The following is a 22,374-nucleotide window of genomic DNA, read 5'->3' as shown; positions in this document are numbered from 1 at the left end:
AGTTAAGATGTCACCATAAAAAGAGGGACTAGATACGGTATCTAAAACAGTTAAGATGTCACCATAAAAAGAGGGACTAGATACGGTATCTAAAACAGTTAAGATGTCAGGATAAAAAGAGGGACTAGATACTGTATCTAAAACAGTTAAGATGTCACCATAAAAAGAGGGACTAGATACTGTATCTAAAACAGTTAAGATGTCACCATAAAAAGAGGGACTAGATACTGTATATAAAACAGTTAAGATGTCACCATAAAAAGAGGGACTAGATACGGTATCTAAAACAGTTAAGATGTCAGGATAAAAAGAGGGACTAGATACGGTATCTAAAACAGTTAAGATGTCACCATAAAAAGAGGGACTAGATACGGTATCTAAAACAGTTAAGATGTCACCATAAAAAGAGGGACTAGATACGGTATCTAAAACAGTTAAGATGTCACCATAAAAAGAGGGACTAGATACTGTATCTAAAACAGTTAAGATGTCACCATAAAAAGAGGGACTAGATACGGTATCTAAAACAGTTAAGATTTCAGGATAAAAAGTGAACACTTAACTAGGCTGCTAACTCACTTGTCTTCAGGCTCGTGGACATCCATTGTTTGTTTTCCAGTGATTAATGTCTATCACCTTTCCCCCACAGCTCTGCGGCAAACCTGAAAACAAATGGGATGGATTGAAACACATCTCATGTATTTTGTCCTTCAGTCATGTCGAAGGAATTACAACAAAACAAAACTCAAATTATTTCAGTATTCAACAACTTCAGACTAAACAATGACCTAGACTAGAGGGGTTTAGGGAATAACACTGGATAGAGGATTTACAATTCTACCATTGCAATCTATCTGTAGGTTACTATTCAATCTGGGTATCTAATATTATTGCCCTCTTGTGGTCGTTAAGGATCCATTTCTAAGCATCCTTCACCATGGCTGAGTTTACACAGGCAGCCCAATTCTGATCATTTTCCCAATGATCTGATTGGTAAACAGACCAATAAGTAAACCAAAAAAAAAGAATAGAATTGTGCTGCCTGTGTAAACACAGCCACATGTGTTTCCCAAACTGTGGTAATGTTACAGTAGGCTATATGACCTGATCCAATGCCCAGAATTTCACAAGTGAACTTGGAAAGAATCTGTGATTGAGGATTTGCCTGATTGTAAGTCAGGACAAGGTTGTCTCCTAAATGATCCACGTGTAAATGTACAATTGTGGGTAGGCTACCATGTAGGGAAATAGTAAAGAGATAAGCAGATGTATTTAGACCCAATTTAATGAAGATATTGTACAAAAACACTGTTACTCTTCTTCACAAAATATGACCGAGGGTTCAAATGAGAACCACTAAGCTTGAGCTCCAGCTGAAGATAAATACTAATAAAATGTAGGAACATTTGGAGAAAGATCCTTCTGGTGGAAAAAAAACCCGGAAATTAAATACCCCAAAAATACGTTTGTAGGATCCCACTTATTACATAAATAAGTGACATATTTAGTGTCAGAAATAAACCCAAAAAGAAATACAACCTAAATGAGCAAACCAACCGTAAATGTAGGCTAATACTGAACGATTCATATCAATAGCAGTAGCAGGTGTAGAGGACGGCAGGTAGCCTAGTAACCAAAAGGTTGCTAGATCGAATCCCCGGGCTGACAAGGTAACAATCTGTCGTTCTGCCCCTGAACAAGGTAGTTAACCCACTGTTCATAGGCCGTCATTGAAAATAAGAATGACTGACTTGCCTAAGTTAAATAAAAATGTACGCTTTAAACTGAGTTTGCTGTAAAACCTTAGTGCGTGATTCAAAAGTTTTGCGTTGCTCATTTGAATATCATTTACTTTGGACTTAGTTTTTATATTTAAGAAAAATGCAAGCAAATAAATGTCCATATGGAAAAGAATACTTAGGCTACAGCAAAAAAAAACAATGACAGCAAAAAAAAACTATGACAGCTGCATTTTTCAAATTATGCAATTATTTTCCTGAATGAGATCATGATCTGTCACCCCAAAAGCGATTCTTAATGAACACTTTTAAAAAGCAAAAACATTTGGCAGGAGTCTGTAGCCTACCTTTGTTTTTAACGTAGAAGCTGGTAGAAATTAAACTCACGATAAACGGGTAGCCTAAACAGTCTACAGTAACGCAGACAGTTTGACAAATTGGTGCGTTTTGACTAACTTAACTTTTTCCAGGGGACCTCTACGTAATATATATATATTATATATATATATATATATAATATATATATATAATATATATATATATATATATATATATATATATATATATATATATATATAGTAAACGTGTACCATTCACATTTAAGTCAAATTGTATGTAAAGGAATATATGCAAGATAAACATAGGGCATCTTAATTTAATGACATTTCCAATAAAATACATTCTAATAACGGTAAGCAACCTCTGTACAAAATAACATCTTGAATCCCTGATTGAGTCACAACAGTAAAATACAGGAATGAAAAGTAGCAGTTCCGTTTTAGTGTCATTAACTAGAGCTTTGTGCTGTTGCACCATATCGCTCCCAACGCAATATAACTATTTTGAGGAAATATGGCTGTTCTCTGTCACAATACACCCTGTTAAAATAAATCACATCAAATAAATGTGATCTGGCGCAATGACGTTACATTACAGTAGTACGTCTACATATTCCCCGAGGAGATACCTAGTGAGTTGTACAACGGAACGCATTCAACTGAAATGTGTCTTCCGCATTTAACCCCTCTGAATCAGAGAAGTGCCGGAGGCTGCCATTATCGACAGCCCCGTCTTCGGCGCCCGGGGAACAGTGGGTTATTTATTTGTGTGTAAACGGGATAAATTGAGTACCAACCCTCAGTAGAAATCAAACCAAGTTGAATTTGATCAGTTGAATACAGTGATCGGTGATCTTATCATGTGCAAGCCGTTATTATAAATACGAATTTGTTCTTAACTGACTTGCCTAGTTAAATAAAGGTTAAATACAAAAATTAAATGTGCCCATATTGTTCACCTCATAGGCTACTAGCTAAAGATCAATTGTGATGAGAAATAAAGTGCCTATAGCCTTTTTAGTCAATGTGGGGATGAACAATGAGAATGTTTGTCTACACATAATTGCAATTATGTTAATACGTAATGATATACTATCTATTTTAAAAGCAACAACAACAAAAAAATGACAGTAAATGGTTATTTGTGGAAACATCGATCAATCAAAGACGCCAAGACAAGACGGTCACATGTCGGGGCTCAGTGGTCAGCTGACGGTGAGGCGTCTTATAAACAAAGACAGTAGAAGCTGTGTGATATAAACCAAGAGCAAGCACCCGTCCTGCATAGCAGCTCTCAGAACTACACCCGAGATTCAAATATACTCCACACAACAAGAGGGACTTCACACAGCTCCGCCATGCTGTGCCTTGCGCTGTTTTTCGTCTCCGCAGGTAATATGATACAATGTAGAATGTATGATTAGTTACATAATTGTCACTTTGTATCAAAGATGGCTAGTTAAAGTTGTAGAGAGAAACAAAGTATCCAGGTTACTTTCGTTTCGTAAACAACAACACAGTAGCCATTGCTAGCTAGCCAAGTCATTTAGCTATGTCACTGATACATTTTAAACCTATTCCTTCACTTTATGCACATTCAAGATGTGTAGCTAACTAGCTGATGAAGCAGCAGCGACTTTGTAGTAGCTGGCTAACGTTGGCTAATCATTGTGTTATGACGCTTCCTAGGAGACAGCAAATTAGCGCTAACGATGGCTATATTTATATATCAGTCAAAAGTTTGGACACCTCGTTTAAGGATTTTTCTTTATTTTTTAAACTATTTTCTACATTGTAGAATAATAGCGAAGACGTCAACTATGAAATAACACATGGAATCATGCAGTAACCCAAAGTTTTAAACAAAATAGTTTATGTTTTAGATTATTCAAAGTAGCCACCCTTTGCCTTGACAGTTTGGCAGTTTCTCAACCAGCTACACGAGGTAGTCAGTCACCTGCAATGCATTTCAATTAACAGGTGTGCCTTGTTAATTTGTGGACTTTCTTTCCTTAATGCTTTTGAGGCAATCAGTTGTGACAAGGTAGGGGTGGTAGAAGATATTTGGTAGAAGATATTATGGCAAGAATAGCTCAAATAAGTAAAGAGAAACGACAGTATATTACCTTAAGACATGAAAGTCAGTCAAGCCTGAAAAATGTCAAGAACTTTGAAAGTTTCTTCAAGTGAAGTCGCAAAAACCATCAAGCGCTATGATGAAACTGGCTCTCATGAGGACCGCCACAGGAAAGGAAGACCCAGAGTTACCTCTGCTGCAGAAGATAAGTTAATTAGAGTTACCAGCCTCAGATATTGGCAATTAACTGCACCTCAGATTGCAGCCCAAATAAATTCTTCACAGTGTTCAAGTAACACACACCTCAACATCAACTGTCCAGAGGAGACTGAATCAGGCCTTCATGGTCAAATTGCTACAAAGAAACCACTACTAAAGGACACCAATAATAAGAAGAGACTTGCTTGGGCCAAGAAACACGAGCAATGGACATTAGATCGGTGGAAATCTGTCCTTTGGTCTGATGAGTCTGATTTTTTTTTTTTGTTCCAACCGCCGTGTCTTTTGTGAGACGCAGAGTTGGTGAACGGATGATCTCTGCATGTGTGGTTCCCACCGTGGAGGGGGAGGTGATATGCTGTGTGGGGGTGCTTTGTTAGCGACACTGTCAGTGATTTATTTAGAATTCAAGGCACACTTAACCAGCATGGCTACCACAGCATTCTGCAGCGATACGCCATCCCATCTGGTTTGCGCTTAGTGGGACTGTCATTTTGTTTTTCGACAGGACAATGACCCAACACACCTCCAGGCTGTGGCAGTCCTCATGCTAGCTCATTTTAGCTCAGCCGTTGGTGTGATGCGTTTAGTTAAACGCAGTATCTAGCTAGGCCAATGTGTTTCTTACACCTGTTTTTATTACATCTGTCTACATTGAGTCTGTACCCTCTCCTTTACGTGGAGCATCTTTTAGGGAACCAAAGTATAGTACTGTTGTCGTCTCAAATCAATCTATCCCTACTCTAACCTGTGTTCCTGTTCACTTAAAAATAATAATAATGTCATTTGAAAGACAGCATGTATTCTTGAGGTAGTCCATCCAGGTGCATGATGGGGGCCCCTCTACCTTTCTCATCTAAACAAATGCAATCATATCCTCAAAGTTCTTTCGCCCCAACTACGTTCCTAACGCAGAAGTCCTAACAAATGATTGTTGAGACAAAACGGGGACAAAGTGTGTAGGACAAGTAAATCTTGGAGTGGGTAGGTAGGCCCCAAGGGAGTGTGGGTAGTGAAAGCTAGTGGGTCTTTATGTAGACGTTTTCAATTTCCTCATTTTATGTTTCGCTTCACTTTTTGATCGTGTGGATTTATTTCTGATTTTAAGTAATAGATGTTAGTATCGACATGTATAATGTTGTCTTTCCATGATTCAGATCCAGAGTAATTTTGCTGCAAACTATTTAACACGCTCCCTAAATCAATCATGCAGTCAGTCTGTCACATTCCCCTATACATGCTGTATGCTTAATCACGCAGAGCTGTCTTCCCTATAGGCCTAATTGGCTAATATCATTACAAAAAGCTTTGTTGTAATAAACATGCACAAGCTTGTTACCTTTTGCTTTAGTGTCCTAGTTTGGTCAGGGTGTTGAGGGTGTCATATTGCTGCTCTGAGAGAGACAATGGCTAGGCCTATTTATAACAGTCAACTTCCTTGTTGACAACACCCTGTGTGATATGAAACTGTTCGATTACTCACAGTGAGTGTCAGTCGTATGATTTCTCATATTTGCAAAACTACAGGCTCGGTATCAGTTCCTGCAATACAATTGTTCTGGTTCCCCTTTTAGTTTTGAGGTAATTTGTAGAGCACTTAGTTTGCGACGAAGACAACACAATCAGTACGAGACTAGTTCTTTGACGTCGTCATTAGGAGTACTGCTTAAGCATTTGGTTGTGCTCTCTATAACATCTGCTAAACTGTGTACGTGACTAAACTTTTTGATTTGCCCCCTCTCGTTGGCATCGGCTATCAAATGGGAAGTGGGTGGGGGGGGTTAGCTGAAGGAGCAGTTGTGGGTGGGGGGGGGGTTAGCTGAAGGAGCAGTCGTGGGGGGGTTAGGTGAAGGGGCAGTCGTGGGTGGGGGGGTTAGCTGAAGGGGGGGGGGTGTTAGCTGAAGGTGCAGTCGGGGGGGGGGGGGGGGGGGGGGGGGTGTTTAGGTGAAGGGGAGGTTCTTTTGTGGCGCCATGTGATGTTTGATTCACTCCCGCCTCGCACAGCTGAGTGGCTCCCGCCTCGCACAGCTGAGTGGCGTAGGCTACAAGCAGCTCTGAGCTGTTCCAGTATGCTTCATCAAACTCAAACATGAGATTGATCACTCAACTGTGTTAGTCGTGAATGGTCCTTTTTTATTTTTATTTTTATTTATTTTTTTACGAAAAAAGCCGGGCAAGTTTACTGTAGAACTATAGGCTAACATGGCAGCGTAGACTCCTAAAATGTAGCCTGTTTTTGTCATGTTTATCCCCCTTGTGATGTTTTCAAAGTAGGTGGTTAAAAAAAATGTGAATAGCTGACTCACTGACAATGTAGCATAATGGCTTTGCTCATTGGAGTCAGACGAGCTGAAATGTCCTTGTGATAACGAGGCCCAGCACCTCATAGAGCAACAAGTTGTTCTTTTTTGTCTGCCTAAGAGGCCCCCCCCCCCCCTCATTTTCTCCATCTCTACTGTAGCTTTCCCAGTACAAGGCAGCATGGGAGAGTGAATGGTTGACTCACTGCAGTGTGAATGTATTATCAGCATATGAACATGAGTGATTTGTTTAACATTGGGTTGCTGACTATGACCTCAGACGCCTGGGGATGAGTTTTGGGGCACATCGTACAAGGTTTTGCAACAGAACCAAAAGGAGCGTTTCTAATTGGACAAGTGCACATAGTACCGCCCCCTTTCGGGAATGTTTCGTGCTTACAGAACACAGGCACTGTCCTATCTGCTATCTCTTCAGGCTGTTAGCTTGGAGTGGGGCTTTGTGATAACTAGGCAATGTTATGTTGGTTTTTGTCTTTTGATTTTTCTTTTGTCACATGAGTAGCTATCTATCAGATTGGTGGTTTATTTGGCAAAGGCTGTGCATCGTCAGTTTCTTTCCCTCAGTCAATGCAACATTTGTTTTTACGTCTTTGACTCTGAAGATTAGCATTTTTGCGTCTCTGCAAATTTGGCAACAAAAAAAAAACAACTCATGGTAGCCTTTGATTGAAAATAAAATGGTAATATCTTCGGCAGTTAGTGATGGATAAATATGCTTCAACAATACACTCAACAGTTTTGTGCACAAAAGGTAATCGTGTCTTTTTTTTTTTTCAATTTAGTGATCACCAATTGCGATCTCGTTGCTGTAACTCCCCCAACACGCTTGGGAGGGGCAAAAGTCAAGTCATGCATCCTCTGAAACATGACTTACTAAACCACGCTCCTTAACAAACAAAAAAACCCTCCTTTGCACCTGGTTAAATATAAAACGGTTTAGTGTTGTCCCAATAATAGACTCTCTTATCCAGAGAGACTTACTTACAGGAGGAACTAGGGTTAAGTGCCTTGCTGAAGGGCACACCGACAGATTTTTTTCACCTTGTCGGCTCACGTATTCCAACCAGCGACCTTTCGGTTATTTGCACAATGCTCTTAACCACTAGGCTACCTGCCACCCATACCAAAACGATACTCGACGCTGTATTGATACAACAAAACAGGAAGTGTATTGGCTGAAGTCGGAGAACAACCACTGGGCTTAATGTTTTTTTTTAAACACTGAACAATATGTTTAACTGATAAAACAACTTTCTTTCAAATATTAAATAACGCAAATATTAAATAACGCAACATCTGAAGTTTCCCTTATGCAAAATCATGTCTGACTTATTTTTTTGTTGACAATTACAGGAAAAAAAAAAAAAAGTAATTTGATACATATCAGGGTTTGCTGAGCTATAACGTTCATTAGACCTAGAATCTATTACAGTTAAGTTAATTCTGTAATAAATGAAGAGTTTAGTGCCAAAGCAACAAGCACTTAAGCTCGTTTCTGAAGCTTGCTAGTTGGAATCCCAGACTAGGTGACAAATCTGTCTGCCATTGAGCAAAGGAACTCAACCCTAGTCCCCGTGTGGCTCAGTTGGTAGAGCATGGCGCTTGCAACGCCAGGGTTGTGGGTTCGATTCCCACGGGGGACCAGTACAAAAAAGTATGAATGTATGTACTTGTAAGTCGCTCTGGATAAGCGCGTCTGCTCAATGACTCAAATGTAAATGTACACATTTATACTATGATTCAGAGTGTATTTCAACTCCCAGGGTGCAATGCTCCACCCAGGGCTCAAGGGGCCAGGGTTCTGGTCTAGAAGCATGGTTTTGACTGCGCCTATAGCTTTGTGTCGGTACTGCAGTTTAACTGACACCTGAACCAGAGACAATTTCCATAAAGTATGGCTGGTGGCATTGTCATGTTGGAGGGTCATGTCAGGATTAGCCTGCAGGAAGGGTACCACATGAGGGAGGAGGATGTCTTCCCTGTAACGCACAGCGTTGAGATTGCCTGCAATGACAACAAGCTCAGTCCAATGATGCTGTGACACACCGCCCCAGACCATGACGGACCCTCCACCTCCAAATCGATCCCGCTCCAGAGTACAGGCCTCGGTGTAACGCTCATTCCTTCGACGATAAACGCGAATCCGATCATCACCCCTGGTGAGACAAAACCACGACTCGTCAGTGAAGAGCACTTTTTACCAGTCCTGTCTGGTCCAGCGACGGTGAGTTTGTGCCCATAGGCGACGTTGTTGCCGGTCATGTCTGGTGAGGACCTGCCTTACAACAGTCCTACAACCCCTCAGTCCAGCCTCTCTCAGCCTATTGCGGACAGTCTGAGCACTGATGGAGGGATTGTGGGTTCCTGGTGTAACTCGGGCAGTTGTTGTTGCCATCCTGTACCTGTCCCGCAGGTGTGATGTACGGATGTACCGATCCTATGCAGGTGTTACACGTGGATTGCCACTGCGAGGACGATCAGCTGTCCGCCCTGTCTCCCTGTAGCGCTGTCTTAGGCGTCTCACAGTACGGATGTGTCAATGTATTGCCCTGGCCTCATCTGCAGTCCTCAAGCCTCCTTGCAGCATGCCTAAGGCACGTTCACGTAGATGAGCAGGGACCCTGGGCATCTTTCTTTTGGTGTTTATCAGAGTCAGTAGAAAGGCCTCTTTAGTGTCCTAAGTTTTCATAACTGTGACCTTAATTGCCTACCGTCTGTAAGCTGTTAGTGTCTTAAAGACCGTTCCACAGGTGCATGTTCATTAATTGTTTATGGTTCATTGAACAAGCATGGGAAACAGTGTTTAAACCCTTTACAATGAAGGTCCTGAAAAAGGGCCGTTTCTTTTTTTGTTGCTGACTTAATATATAATATTGTAATTTTCTTATGGAGCCAGTTTTGTCACGCTGTAGGCATAGAGGTATGTTTTTAAAAGAAGCTGTCTCTTTTCTCTCCTCTCGCTTCTCAAACGTGGCTTACTCTCTGTCAGCTAGCCTGGCTAGCTAGAGAACATTCAGACAAATTACTAGATGGACTTGATCCTCTCAATCTGTATATGACGTGAAACGTGTTTGACAGAGGTACCGAAAGTAACACGTTCTAGTATTGGGGGGGGGGGGGGGGGGGAGTACTGACATTTCAGTACACTATGACTGTTATATTTTTGTCTTCCGTAGGTTCTCTTTTCAGGGACAACTGTGTACTTTTGTGTGTGTGTGGACACCCCTTCAAATTAGTGGATTTGGCTATTTCAGCCACACCCATTGCTGACAGGTGTATGAAATCGAGCACACAGACATGCAATCTCTATAGACAAACATTGGCAGTGGAATGTCCCGTACTGAAGAGCTCAGTGACTTTCAGCTTGGCATCATAGTCAGCTCGTCAAATGTCTGTCCTGCTAGAGCTGCCCCAGTCAACTGTAAGTGCTGTTATTGTGAAGTGAGAAATGTCTTGGCGCAACACCGGCTCAGCCGTGAAGTGGTAGGCCACAAGCTCACAGAACGGGACCACTACTGAGTTCCAAACTGCCCCTGGACGCAACGTCAGCACAATAACTTTGTCGGAAGCTTCATGGGTTTCCATGGCTGAGCAGCTGCACACAAGCCTAAGATCACCATGCGCACTGCTACGCATTGGCTGGAGTGGTGTAAAGCTTGCCGCCATTGGACTCTGGAAACGGGACAAATCTGGGTTTGGCGGATGCCAGGAGAACGCTACCTGCCCCAATGCATAGTGCCAACTGTAATGTTTGGTGGAGGAATAATGGTCTGGGGGGCTTTTCATGGTTCGCGTGGGGGGTGAGCGCGATCCATCCATGACACTCCTGCTAATTCCAATTTCAGTCGGTGTAGATGAAAGGGGGGAGACGGTTTAAAGAAGGATTTTTAATCCTTGAGACATGGCTTGTGTATGTGTCCCATTCAGAGGGTGACTGGGAAAGACAAACCGTTGATGTGCCTTTTGAACGGGGTGTGGTAGTTTGAGTGTGTCAAAGAACTGCAACACTGCTGGGTTTTTCATGCTCAATAGTTTCCCGTTTTGTATCAAGAGTACTCCACCACCCAACGGACATCCAGCCAACTTTACACAACTGTGGGAAGCATTGGACTCCACATGGGCCAGCATCCCTGTAGAACGCTTTCGACACCGTGTGAAGTCCATGACCTAACGTATTGAGGCTGTTCTGAGGGCAAAAGGGAGAGGTGTAACTCAATATTAGGAAGGTGTTCTTAATGTTTTGTACACTGTGTGTATAGCTGTTGTGTTCATATTGAGGCCAACTGCCTTTAATTTTCTCCAGATGTTGGAGGATTGGACGCTGACCTCGTTGACCTCTCTAACATGTGTGTGTGTGTATATATATATATAACAGATGGTTGGTGTTGGGTGCTTTCCACTGTGGTTTCTTGGTAGGATCTGTTTCCAAAACTGAAATATAGTGAACTTCTCTGCCTCTCTCTGATCAGATGAGGAAATAGACCTAGTTGGTCGTGGTATTTCCCTTACGAGTCGCATGATCCTTCTTTCACTTCCAGTTCTCAGATTTATTTTAGGGAATTGTAATACGTCTCTACTTTCGCCTGTTTGAAAAGGAACTGGACCTGGGACTAGGTTGCATGCATACTGTAGGACTAGGTTGCATGCATACTGTAGGACTAGGTTGCATGCATACTGTAGGACTAGGTTGCATGCATACTGTAGGACTAGGTTGCATGCATACTGTAGGACTAGGTTGCATGCATACTGTAGGACTAGGTTGCATGCATACTGTAGGACTAGGTTGCATGCATACTGTAGGACTAGGTTGCATGCATACTGTAGGACTAGGTTGCATGCATACTGTAGGACTGGGACTAGGTTACATACATGCTGTAGGACTGGGACTAGGTTACATACATGCTGTAGGACTGGGACTAGGTTACATACATGCTGTAGGACTAGGTTACATACATGCTGTAGGACTAGGTTACATACATGCTGTAGGACTAGGTTACATACATGCTGTAGGGCTGGAACTAGGTTACATACATGCTGTAGGACTGGGTTACATACCGTAGGCCTGGGACTGGGTTACATACATGCTGTAGGACTGGGTTACATACCGTAGGCCAATGTCTTCAGTATAACGGCTAGGCTTGAACAGATCCTTCAAACAAATAGGCTGACTTATAAACCAATTAATGTTTAACATACACTGTTTATCTAAGAATGTGTAGGGCAGTGTCACTTCTGCTACACCGACCGTTTGGGATAGATGGGTGATAGCCGTCACCACCCTTCTGTTGGGTACAGAACAGTGTCTCCTAGCTGTCACCACCCCTCTGTTGGGTCCAGAACAGTGTCTCCTAGCTGTCACCACCCCTCTGTTGGGTACTGAACAGTGTCTCCTAGCTGTCGCCACCCTTCTGTTGGGTCCAGAACAGTGTCTCCTAGCTGTCACCACCCTTCTGTTGGGTACTGAACAGTGTCTCCTAGCTGTCGCCACCCTTCTGTTGGGTCCAGAACAGTGTCTCCTAGCTGTCACCACCCCTCTGTTGGGTCCAGAACAGTGTCTCCTAGCTGTCACCACCCTTCTGTTGGGTCCAGAACAGTGTCTCCTAGCTGTCACCACCCTTCTGTTGGGTCCAGAACAGTGTCTCCTAGCTGTCACCACCCTTCTGTTGGGTCCAGAACAGTGTCTCCTAGCTGTCACCACCCTTCTGTTGGGTCCAGAACAGTGTCTCCTAGCTGTCGCCACCCCTCTGTTGGGTCCAGAACAGTGTCTCCTAGCTGTCACCACCCCTCTGTTGGGTCCAGAACAGTGTCTCCTAGCTGTCACCACCCCTCTGTTGGGTCCAGAACAGTGTCTCCTAGCTGTCACCACCCCTTCTGTTGGGTCCAGAACAGTGTCTCCTAGCTGTCACCACCCCTCTGTTGGGTCCAGAACAGTGTCTCCTAGCTGTCACCACCCCTCTGTTGGGTCCAGAACAGTGTCTCCTAGCTGTCACCACCCTTCTGTTGGGTCCAGAACAGTGTCTCCTAGCAGCCGCCACCCTTCTGTTGGGTACTGAACAGTGTCTCCTAGCTGTCGCCACCCCTCTGTTGGGTCCAGAACAGTGTCTCCTAGCTGTCACCACCCCTCTGTTGGGTACTGAACAGTGTCTCCTAGCTGTCGCCACCCTTCTGTTGGGTCCAGAACAGTGTCTCCTAGCTGTCACCACCCCTCTGTTGGGTCCAGAACAGTGTCTCCTAGCTGTCGCCACCCTTCTGTTGGGTCCAGAACAGTGTCTCCTAGCTGTCACCACCCCTCTGTTGGGTCCAGAACAGTGTCTCCTAGCTGTCACCACCCCTCTGTTGGGTACTGAACAGTGTCTCCTAGCTGTCACCACCCTTCTGTTGGGTCCAGAACAGTGTCTCCTAGCTGTCACCACCCCTCTGTTGGGTCCAGAACAGTGTCTCCTAGCTGTCACCACCCCTCTGTTGGGTCCAGAACAGTGTCTCCTAGCTGTCGCCACCCTTCTGTTGGGTCCAGAACAGTGTCTCCTAGCTGTCGCCACCCCTCTGTTGGGTACTGAACAGTGTCTCCTAGCTGTCACCACCCCTCTGTTGGGTCCAGAACAGTGTCTCCTAGCTGTCACCACCCCTCTGTTGGGTCCAGAACAGTGTCTCCTAGCTGTCACCACCCCTCTGTTGGGTCCAGAACATTGTCTCCTAGCTGTCACCACCCCTCTGTTGGGTCCAGAACAGTGTCTCCTAGCTGTCACCACCCTTCTGTTGGGTCCAGAACAGTGTCTCCTAGCTGTCACCACCCCTCTGTTGGGTCCAGAACAGTGTCTCCTAGCAGCCACCCTTCTGTTGGGTCCAGAACAGTGTCTCCTAGCTGTCACCACCCCTCTGTTGGGTCCAGAACAGTGTCTCCTAGCTGTCGCCACCCCTCTGTTGGGTCCAGAACAGTGTCTCCTAGCTGTCGCCACCCTTCTGTTGGGTCCAGAACAGTGTCTCCTAGCTGTCACCACCCTTCTGTTGGGTCCAGAACAGTGTCTCCTAGCTGTCACCACCCCTCTGTTGGGTACTGAACAGTGTCTCCTAGCTGTCACCACCCCTCTGTTGGGTCCAGAACAGTGTCTCCTAGCTGTCACCACCCCTCTGTTGGGTCCAGAACAGTGTCTCCTAGCTGTCACCACCCCTCTGTTGGGTCCAGAACAGTGTCTCCTAGCTGTCACCACCCCTCTGTTGGGTCCAGAACAGTGTCTCCTAGCTGTCACCACCCCTCTGTTGGGTCCAGAACAGTGTCTCCTAGCTGTCACCACCCCTCTGTTGGGTACTGAACAGTGTCTCCTAGCTGTCACCACCCCTCTGTTGGGTCCAGAACAGTGTCTCCTAGCAGCCACCACCCTTCTGTTGGGTCCAGAACAGTGTCTCCTAGCTGTCACCACCCCTCTGTTGGGTACTGAACAGTGTCTCCTAGCTGTCACCACCCCTCTGTTGGGTCCAGAACAGTGTCTCCTAGCTGTCACCACCCTTCTGTTGGGTCCAGAACAGTGTCTCCTAGCTGTCACCACCCCTCTGTTGGGTACTGAACAGTGTCTCCTAGCTGTCACCACCCTTCTGTTGGGTCCAGAACAGTGTCTCCTAGCTGTCACCACCCCTCTGTTGGGTCCAGAACAGTGTCTCCTAGCTGTCACCACCCTTCTGTTGGGTCCAGAACAGTGTCTCCTAGCTGTCACCACCCCTCTGTTGGGTCCAGAACAGTGTCTCCTAGCTGTCACCACCCTTCTGTTGGGTCCAGAACAGTGTCTCCTAGCTGTCACCACCCCTCTGTTGGGTACTGAACAGTGTCTCCTAGCTGTCGCCACCCTTCTGTTGGGTCCAGAACAGTGTCTCCTAGCTGTCGCCACCCCTCTGTTGGGTCCAGAACAGTGTCTCCTAGCTGTCGCCACCCCTCTGTTGGGTACAGAACAGTGTCTCCTAGCTGTCACCACCCTTCTGTTGGGTCCAGAACAGTGTCTCCTAGCTGTCACCACCCCTCTGTTGGGTCCAGAACAGTGTCTCCTAGCTGTCACCACCCTTCTGTTGGGTCCAGAACAGTGTCTCCTAGCTGTCACCACCCCTCTGTTGGGTCCAGAACAGTGTCTCCTAGCTGTCACCACCCTTCTGTTGGGTCCAGAACAGTGTCTCCTAGCTGTCACCACCCTTCTGTTGGGTCCAGAACAGTGTCTCCTAGCCGTCACCACCCCTCTGTTGGGTCCAGAACATTGTGTCTCCTAGCTGTCACCACCCCTCTGTTGGGTCCAGAACAGTGTCTCCTAGCTGTCGCCACCCCTCTGTTGGGTCCAGAACAGTGTCTCCTAGCTGTCACCACCCCTCTGTTGGGTCCAGAACAGTGTCTCCTAGCTGTCACCACCCTTCTGTTGGGTCCAGAACAGTGTCTCCTAGCTGTCGCCACCCCTCTGTTGGGTCCAGAACAGTGTCTCCTAGCTGTCACCACCCCTCTGTTGGGTCCAGAAGTGTCTCCTAGCTGTCACCACCCCTCTGTTGGGTCCAGAACAGTGTCTCCTAGCAGCCACCCTTCTGTTGGGTCCAGAACAGTGTCTCCTAGCTGTCACCACCCCTCTGTTGGGTCCAGAACAGTGTCTCCTAGCAGCCACCCTTCTGTTGGGTCCAGAACAGTGTCTCCTAGCTGTCACCACCCTTCTGTTGGGTCCAGAACAGTGTCTCCTAGCTGTCACCACCCCTCTGTTGGGTCCAGAACAGTGTCTCCTAGCTGTCGCCACCCTTCTGTTGGGTCCAGAACAGTGTCTCCTAGCTGTCGCCACCCTTCTGTTAGGTCCAGAACAGTGTCTCCTAGCAGCCACCCTTCTGTTGGGTCCAGAACAGTGTCTCCTAGCTGTCACCACCCCTCTGTTGGGTACAGAACAGTGTCTCCTAGCTGTCACCACCCCTCTGTTGGGTACAGAACAGTGTCTCCTAGCTGTCACCACCCCTCTGTTGGGTCCAGAACAGTGTCTCCTAGCTGTCACCACCCATCTGTTGGGTCCAGAACAGTGTCTCCTAGCTGTCACCACCCCTCTGTTGGGTCCAGAACAGTGTCTCCTAGCAGCCACCCTTCTGTTGGGTCCAGAACAGTGTCTCCTAGCTGTCACCACCCTTCTGTTGGGTCCAGAACAGTGTCTCCTAGCTGTCACCACCCCTCTGTTGGGTCCAGAACAGTGTCTCCTAGCTGTCGCCACCCTTCTGTTGGGTCCAGAACAGTGTCTCCTAGCAGCCACCCTTCTGTTGGGTCCAGAACAGTGTCTCCTAGCTGTCACCACCCCTCTGTTGGGTACAGAACAGTGTCTCCTAGCTGTCACCACCCCTCTGTTGGGTCCAGAACAGTGTCTCCTAGCTGTCACCACCCTTCTGTTGGGTCCAGAACAGTGTCTCCTAGCTGTCACCACCCCTCTGTTGGGTCCAGAACAGTGTCTCCTAGCTGTCGCCACCCCTCTGTTGGGTACTGAACAGTGTCTCCTAGCTGTCAACACCCCTCTGTTGGGTCCAGAACATTGTGGCTCCTAGCTGTCACCACCCTTCTGTTGGGTCCAGAACAGTGTCTCCTAGATGTCACCACCCCTCTGTTGGGTCCAGAACAGTGTCTCCTAGCTGTCACCACCCCTCTGTTGGGTCCAGAACAGTGTCTCCTAGCTGTCACCACCCCTCTGTTGGGTCCAGAACAGTGTCTCCTAGCTGTCACCACCCTTCTGTTGGGTCCAGAACAGTGTCTCCTAGATGTCACCACCCCTCTGTTGGGTCCAGAACAGTGTCTCCTAGCTGTCACCACCCCTCTGTTGGGTCCAGAACAGTGTCTCCTAGCTGTCACCACCCCTCTGTTGGGTCCAGAACAGTGTCTCCTAGCTGTCACCACCCCTCTGTTGGGTCCAGAACAGTGTCTCCTAGCTGTCACCACCCCTCTGTTGGGTCCAGAACAGTGGCTCCTAGCTGTCACCACCCCTCTGTTGGGTCCAGAACAGTGGCTCCTAGCTGTCACCACCCCTCTGTTGGGTCCAGAACAGTGGCTCCTAGCTGTCACCACCCCTCTGTTGGGTCCAGAACAGTGTCTCCTAGCTGTCGCCACCCCTCTGTTGGGTACTGAACAGTGTCTCCTAGCTGTCGCCACCCTTCTGTTGGGTCCAGAACAGTGTCTCCTAGCTGTCACCACCCCTCTGTTGGGTCCAGAACAGTGTGGCTAACGTTAGTGTCTACTCTCTCTCCTAGCTGTCGCCACCCCTCTGTTGGGTACTGAACAGTGTGCCCGTGGTCCTCCCTACTGGTGCCAAAATGTGAAGACTGCCTCCATCTGTGGCGCCGTAGTCCACTGCCAGCAGAACGTATGGAACCAGCCCCAGATGGTGAGACTCTAGTCTACTTTATCTAGCATGCTGTCTTATGAAGGGGGGAAAGGTATTTTCCCTGTGTAAACGGATGAACAGTGGACATAGTTTATCCTGGCCTTGGTTTTGCTTCCCTAATCAACTCCCTCCTCCCTGTTTCAGAAATCCGTGCCATGTGACCTGTGTAAGGGGTTGCTGATTGCGGTGGACCAGCTGCTGAACAACAATGCTACTCAGGTGAGTCATGGAGGAGGAATGTGGGGAAGTTCCCTGTTTTTGTTGTTGCTGAAAACAAATTCATGCTCTGCCAAACTGTCTTCTATCCAGTGTACACAAGTGGTACAAATATGCCAAAACTGTTTTCCAACATTTAAAAATGTTGTCGTCCTGAATTAGTTCATGTGATTTACGTAGTAAAGGGTTTGATGATTAGTTGAATCGGGTGCTATTTCTGGAATGGTTCCAATACATGGAACCGCTGGGGGTCCCAGAGGAGAGGCTGGGGGGGCCATCGCTCCACATAGTGGGGTTTGAGGCTGGGGGTCCCAGAGGACAGGCTGGGGGGGCCATCGCTTCACATAGTGGGGTCTGAGGCTGGGGGGGCCAGAGGAGAGGCTGGGGGGGGGGGGGGCCCATCGCGCCACATAGTGGGGTCTGAGGCTGGGGGGGGGCCGTCGCTCCACATAGTGGGGTCTGAGGCTGGGGGGGCCAGAGGAGAGGCTGGGGGGGGGGGTGTCGCGCCACATAGTGGGGTCTGAGGCTGGGGGGGCCAGAGGAGAGGCTGGGGGGGGGGGGTGGGTGTCGCGCCACATAGTGGGGTCTGAGGCTGGGGGGGCCAGAGGAGAGGCTGGGGGGGGGGGGGGGGTCGCGCCACATAGTGGGGTCTGAGGCTGGGCGTCTCTAAGCTGATGTTCATGTCCTCTAGGGTGAGATCCTGGACGTCCTGGAGAAGGCCTGTCACCTGATCCCTGAAAAGAGCCTGGCTGCAGAGTGTAAAGAGACGGTGGACAAATACTACCCTATCCTCATTGGTATCATCGCTGGAGAGCTGGTACACACACACACACAGTGGTTTATAGGAAAGTAAGCTAGCCTACAGACACACAGAGAGGGAGAGAGAAATGGTTTGTTATTCAGAATCAATCCAACATCCTCATTCTGCGAAGCTAAATGGCATTGTTTCAAGGTCATTCCAAGGATAATTTAGCCATTTGAATTTGATGATAAATGTTTATCCTTAATGCTATTAGCCCATACAAATGTATTGAATTACAGTTTCACTACATAGAGCCCCCCCCCCAAATCAAAACGAAGTTTGTACTGTTTTATATCTTTGAGAGATAAGATCGGGAATTATTATTTAAAGAAATTTACACAGGTATTTAACCCCTTATTTTTGTCAGGTAACAGTCTCAGTGTGTGTGTGTGTGTGTGTGTGTGTATGTATATATATATCTCTCTCGTACCAGTCAAAAGTTTGGACACCTACTCATTACAGTTTCTTTGTTTTTACTATTTTCTACATTGTAGAATAATAGTGAAGACATCAACACTATGAAATAACACATATGGAATCATGTAGTAACCAAACAAGTGTTAAACATATTGAGTTTCTTCAAAGTATCCACCCTTTGCCTTGACGACAGCTTTGTACATTCTTAAATCACAGCATACCTGATGAGCCAAGATGGACTGGATTTCTGTTGGCCGTAATGTTTATCATACAGTCTTATCATTATAAAATGACTTTCATGCAGACTAGTCCAAGGACCGCAATATGTTGTGACTGAATGGATATTAGGTTGGGAAAGTCTGTCACTGCTCCAATATAACATTTGACAAACAAGTTAAAGCAACATTGACGATCACTTGAGTTGTGACACTTTACAATACTATAAGTTAAATGTTGACACTGAAGGTGCTGGGCATGATACTGTGAGACTGGTGTAACGCACGTTGACTACTAGTGAGATTCCAGTAACCAATCATGTTATACTATATTGATATGTTTAAGTTGACTCCTATTACAAATCAGCTGTCAGAAGCTGCATGACGAGCAGTTCACTTTGAGCCAATCAAAACTCAGTATTCTTAGTCCCTCTCCTAACCTCCCATCATGCACCAGTTGGCTCCAACTTGCTGAGGGGGGGAAAAGAGTTCGAACGGAACGCGTAGAGCTACCGCCATTCCACGAAGAAACTACATTTCAAATCATTGAGTTGTATAAAACTGAAAGGGTGAACTGGATATTAACACTTATCTATACAAAGGTGCTGTGAAGGGATTGAGGGAAAGATTGACGCCAGGATTTGGTCAGGTTTTATGAGTATGGATTCAGTTCCACCACGGATGGCGAGCCGTCCGAAACCCAGGAAGAGTTTAAGAAGATTTTACATGCAGATTTATTTTCCTTGGAGAACACAGAATTTTTCACACTACGGTGTGGCAATGATGTCTTGCAAGAAATCCTACATCACACATTGCAGTGGGATTGTTATAAACACCTGACAGTGTTTATTGATGGGCACAGTCACTCACATTTGACTCCATCTCATAGTAGTTTATATCAGTATTTGTGAATTGGTTTGTGTTTTCTGTGGATTCAGGTTTATTGTATTGCTATTGAACATTGAAATCTGAGAGCTCCTCAGATTAAAAGTTGGGTTCACCCTAGTAAACATTAGGAGGATATATGGGCCATTATGTAACACTAGCCCGTAGTGTAGCTCTAGCTACACCCGTAGTGGGGCTCTAGCTACACCCGTAGTGGGGCTCTAGCTACACCCGTAGTGGGGCTCTAGCTACACCCGTAGTGGGGCTCTAGCTACACCCGTAGTGGGACAGACACAGGGCCATTTTTAGTCATTAGAGTTGAGCTCTGTGTAGTAATGGTCATTTATTGGAAAGTACACAGATATTCTGTTGGGGACTGGGGAACACGGTAGATATTCTGTTGGGGACTGGGGAACACGGTGGCTGTTCTGTTGGACTGGGGAACACGGTGGCATCTAGAAGGATGCCAGCTGCATATAGATTAACCAGGTTCCTGGACTCAAACACACTTTCATTGGAAATATTGTTTTGGTCCAGGACAAGGCCTGATCTGGATCTGTGAAGTGGGAAATTGACCCTGAGTTTATTGTAGTGTGCATACCAGTAGTGAGATGTACAGACTGTAGTGACCAGAGTCTGATGTTTCTGGATTCCAGATGAACCCTCAGGTGGTGTGTGGTGCCATAGGTCTGTGTGACTCCCAGCAGGCAGCTCTGGCCAGACTCCAGTCTCAGATCCAGTCTAACCAGATCCCACAGCTCACGTCCAATGAGATTCCTCAGGAAGACCTGGCCCAGAGGGTCGCCCCCTTCCTCCTCAACATCCCTGGGCTCCTCTACCCCCAGGCCCAGGAGAACACCAAGCAAGAGGTTCCTAAACAGGTACGCCAGTCGTCGTAGAATTTTGGGGGTTGTAATTCTGGTCTTTGGTGTCTAGGATTGGGTGTCTGTGTAATAATTGTTAAAGGACTTTACAAAATCATTAGAGTTATAATTTACTATGGTGCTCAGCATAGCTGCACATAAGTTATGTTCAGTAGGGCACAAAGTACCAAATCTTTTTGCAACTGAAATCTGTCTTATTGATCAAATTCTGGCTGTACTTTCCCATTCCAAACTGTTATTTCACTACTGAACATGACCCAGTACCAACTTTAAACTGTCACTGATTTCTTAATGTGTAACTGCTACTCCTTTATTCACTAGTGAGGGTCTTCTGTCTCCTTGTAGGAGGCTGGAGACTTGTGTGAGGACTGTGTGAAGTTCATCACAGACTTCCAGGACGAGGCGAAGAGAAACACTACCTTCGTCAACTCTCTGATCGAACGGATCCAGAGCCAGTGTGACCTGCTGGGGCCTGGAATCTCTGACATGGTGAGAGGACTACGTACTTATCTAGCTAGGAGTTAGTGATCTGGCTACGGAGTTAGTGATCTGGCTACGGAGTTAGTGATCTGGCTACGGAGTTTTTAAACAAGTTCGGTGGAGTGACTATTTTGAGTAATCCAGCAATGGAATTAGCCATAATCGAATTTACAGTTTGTGCCCTAGATGCCATCTGGTTTAATGCATTAGTTGGTTTATTTGACCCTGCTCGTTATCCATGAATGTTCAAACATGTTGAACAGTCTGGCCTTAATAATCTCTAGCCCGGCACAGCCAGAAGAGGACCGGCCACCCCTCAGAGCCTGGTTCCTCTCTAGGTTTCTTCCTAGGTTCCCGCCATTCTAGGAAGTAAAAAAAAAAAAAAAAGGGCTTTATAAATACATTTGATTGATCAAGAAATACTTCCAATCTATGAAGCTGGAAGATCATTGGTTTTGACTGACTTTGTTTCTGACTGTTTTGTCTTCTGTGTTTCAGTGCAAGCAGTATATCAGCCAGTACGCTCCTCTCGTCGCCCTGCAGCTCATGTCCATGGTCAGTCACTCATTGTCTTCTAGGGTGTCTCAGTATATCAGCCAGTATGCTCCTCTCGTCGCCCTGCAGCTCATGTCCATGGTCAGTCACTCATTGTCTTCTAGGGTGTCTCAGTATATCAGCCAGTATGCTCCTCTCGTCGCCCTGCAGCTCATGTCCATGGTCAGTCACTCATTGTCTTCTAGGGTGTCTCAGTATATCAGCCAGTATGCTCCTCTCGTCGCCCTGCAGCTCATGTCCATGGTCAGTCACTCATTGTCTTCTAGGGTGTCTCAGTATATCAGCCAGTACGCTCCTCTCGTCGCCCTGCAGCTCATGTCCATGGTCAGTCACTCATTGTCTTCTAGGGTGTCTCCAAAATGGCATCCTGTTTCATATATTTAGTGCACCACTTCTGGTTTTCAGCCGCCCCCCAAACTGGAGAGGTTTCTCTTCTGCTGATGTGTAATTGTAGCTGATAACTCTGCACAGTGTTGCCTGACAAATACTTAACAGGTTTATACGTGAACCAATATGTGTATGTCATAATAATTTAGTGTATCATATATATATATATATATCCAGACTCTTACTACAGCTCCTCCTAGCCTGCTGATTCCATTCACATCTTTAATCGTTTGTTTTTATTTTCCCCTCCATTCATGCGCCTCTTCCTGCTCTCTCCCCTCCTGCTCTCTCCCCTCCTGCTCTCTCGCTCTCTCTCCCCTCCTGCTCTCTCCTGGGGTTGCTGTGGGTCTCTAGGAACAGGTAGGTTTCTCTGTGTTCAGTCTGTAGTCTCACACCCTTTAGGCTGCGGCCACACAGAGACTTGCATGAAATCCTTATTATGCATTCAGCATTGTCCCATTTTTGTCCGGCA

General features: G+C 46.2%; 1 protein-coding gene across 1 annotated transcript in view; it reads left to right on the top strand.

The window, feature by feature from the left end:
- Positions 1 to 3,327: 3,327 nt before the first annotated feature.
- LOC120046070 (prosaposin-like) overlaps positions 3,328 to 22,374 on the top strand; it is a 30,217-nt gene continuing 11,170 nt past the window's right edge. Inside the window, exons 1-7 of the mRNA XM_038991002.1 lie at positions 3,328 to 3,469; positions 16,928 to 17,061; positions 17,206 to 17,280; positions 17,969 to 18,094; positions 20,253 to 20,477; positions 20,826 to 20,969; positions 21,459 to 21,515. Of these exons, the coding sequence (XP_038846930.1) occupies positions 3,436 to 3,469; positions 16,928 to 17,061; positions 17,206 to 17,280; positions 17,969 to 18,094; positions 20,253 to 20,477; positions 20,826 to 20,969; positions 21,459 to 21,515 (795 nt within the window). The 5' untranslated portion in view covers positions 3,328 to 3,435. The remainder of the gene's footprint in view (positions 3,470 to 16,927; positions 17,062 to 17,205; positions 17,281 to 17,968; positions 18,095 to 20,252; positions 20,478 to 20,825; positions 20,970 to 21,458; positions 21,516 to 22,374) is intronic.

Source organism: Salvelinus namaycush, chromosome 4 (genome assembly GCF_016432855.1).
Source record: "Salvelinus namaycush isolate Seneca chromosome 4, SaNama_1.0, whole genome shotgun sequence".
In the NCBI taxonomy this organism is placed as follows: Eukaryota; Metazoa; Chordata; class Actinopteri; order Salmoniformes; family Salmonidae; genus Salvelinus; species Salvelinus namaycush.
This window is presented reverse-complemented; position numbering and strand designations above follow the sequence as displayed.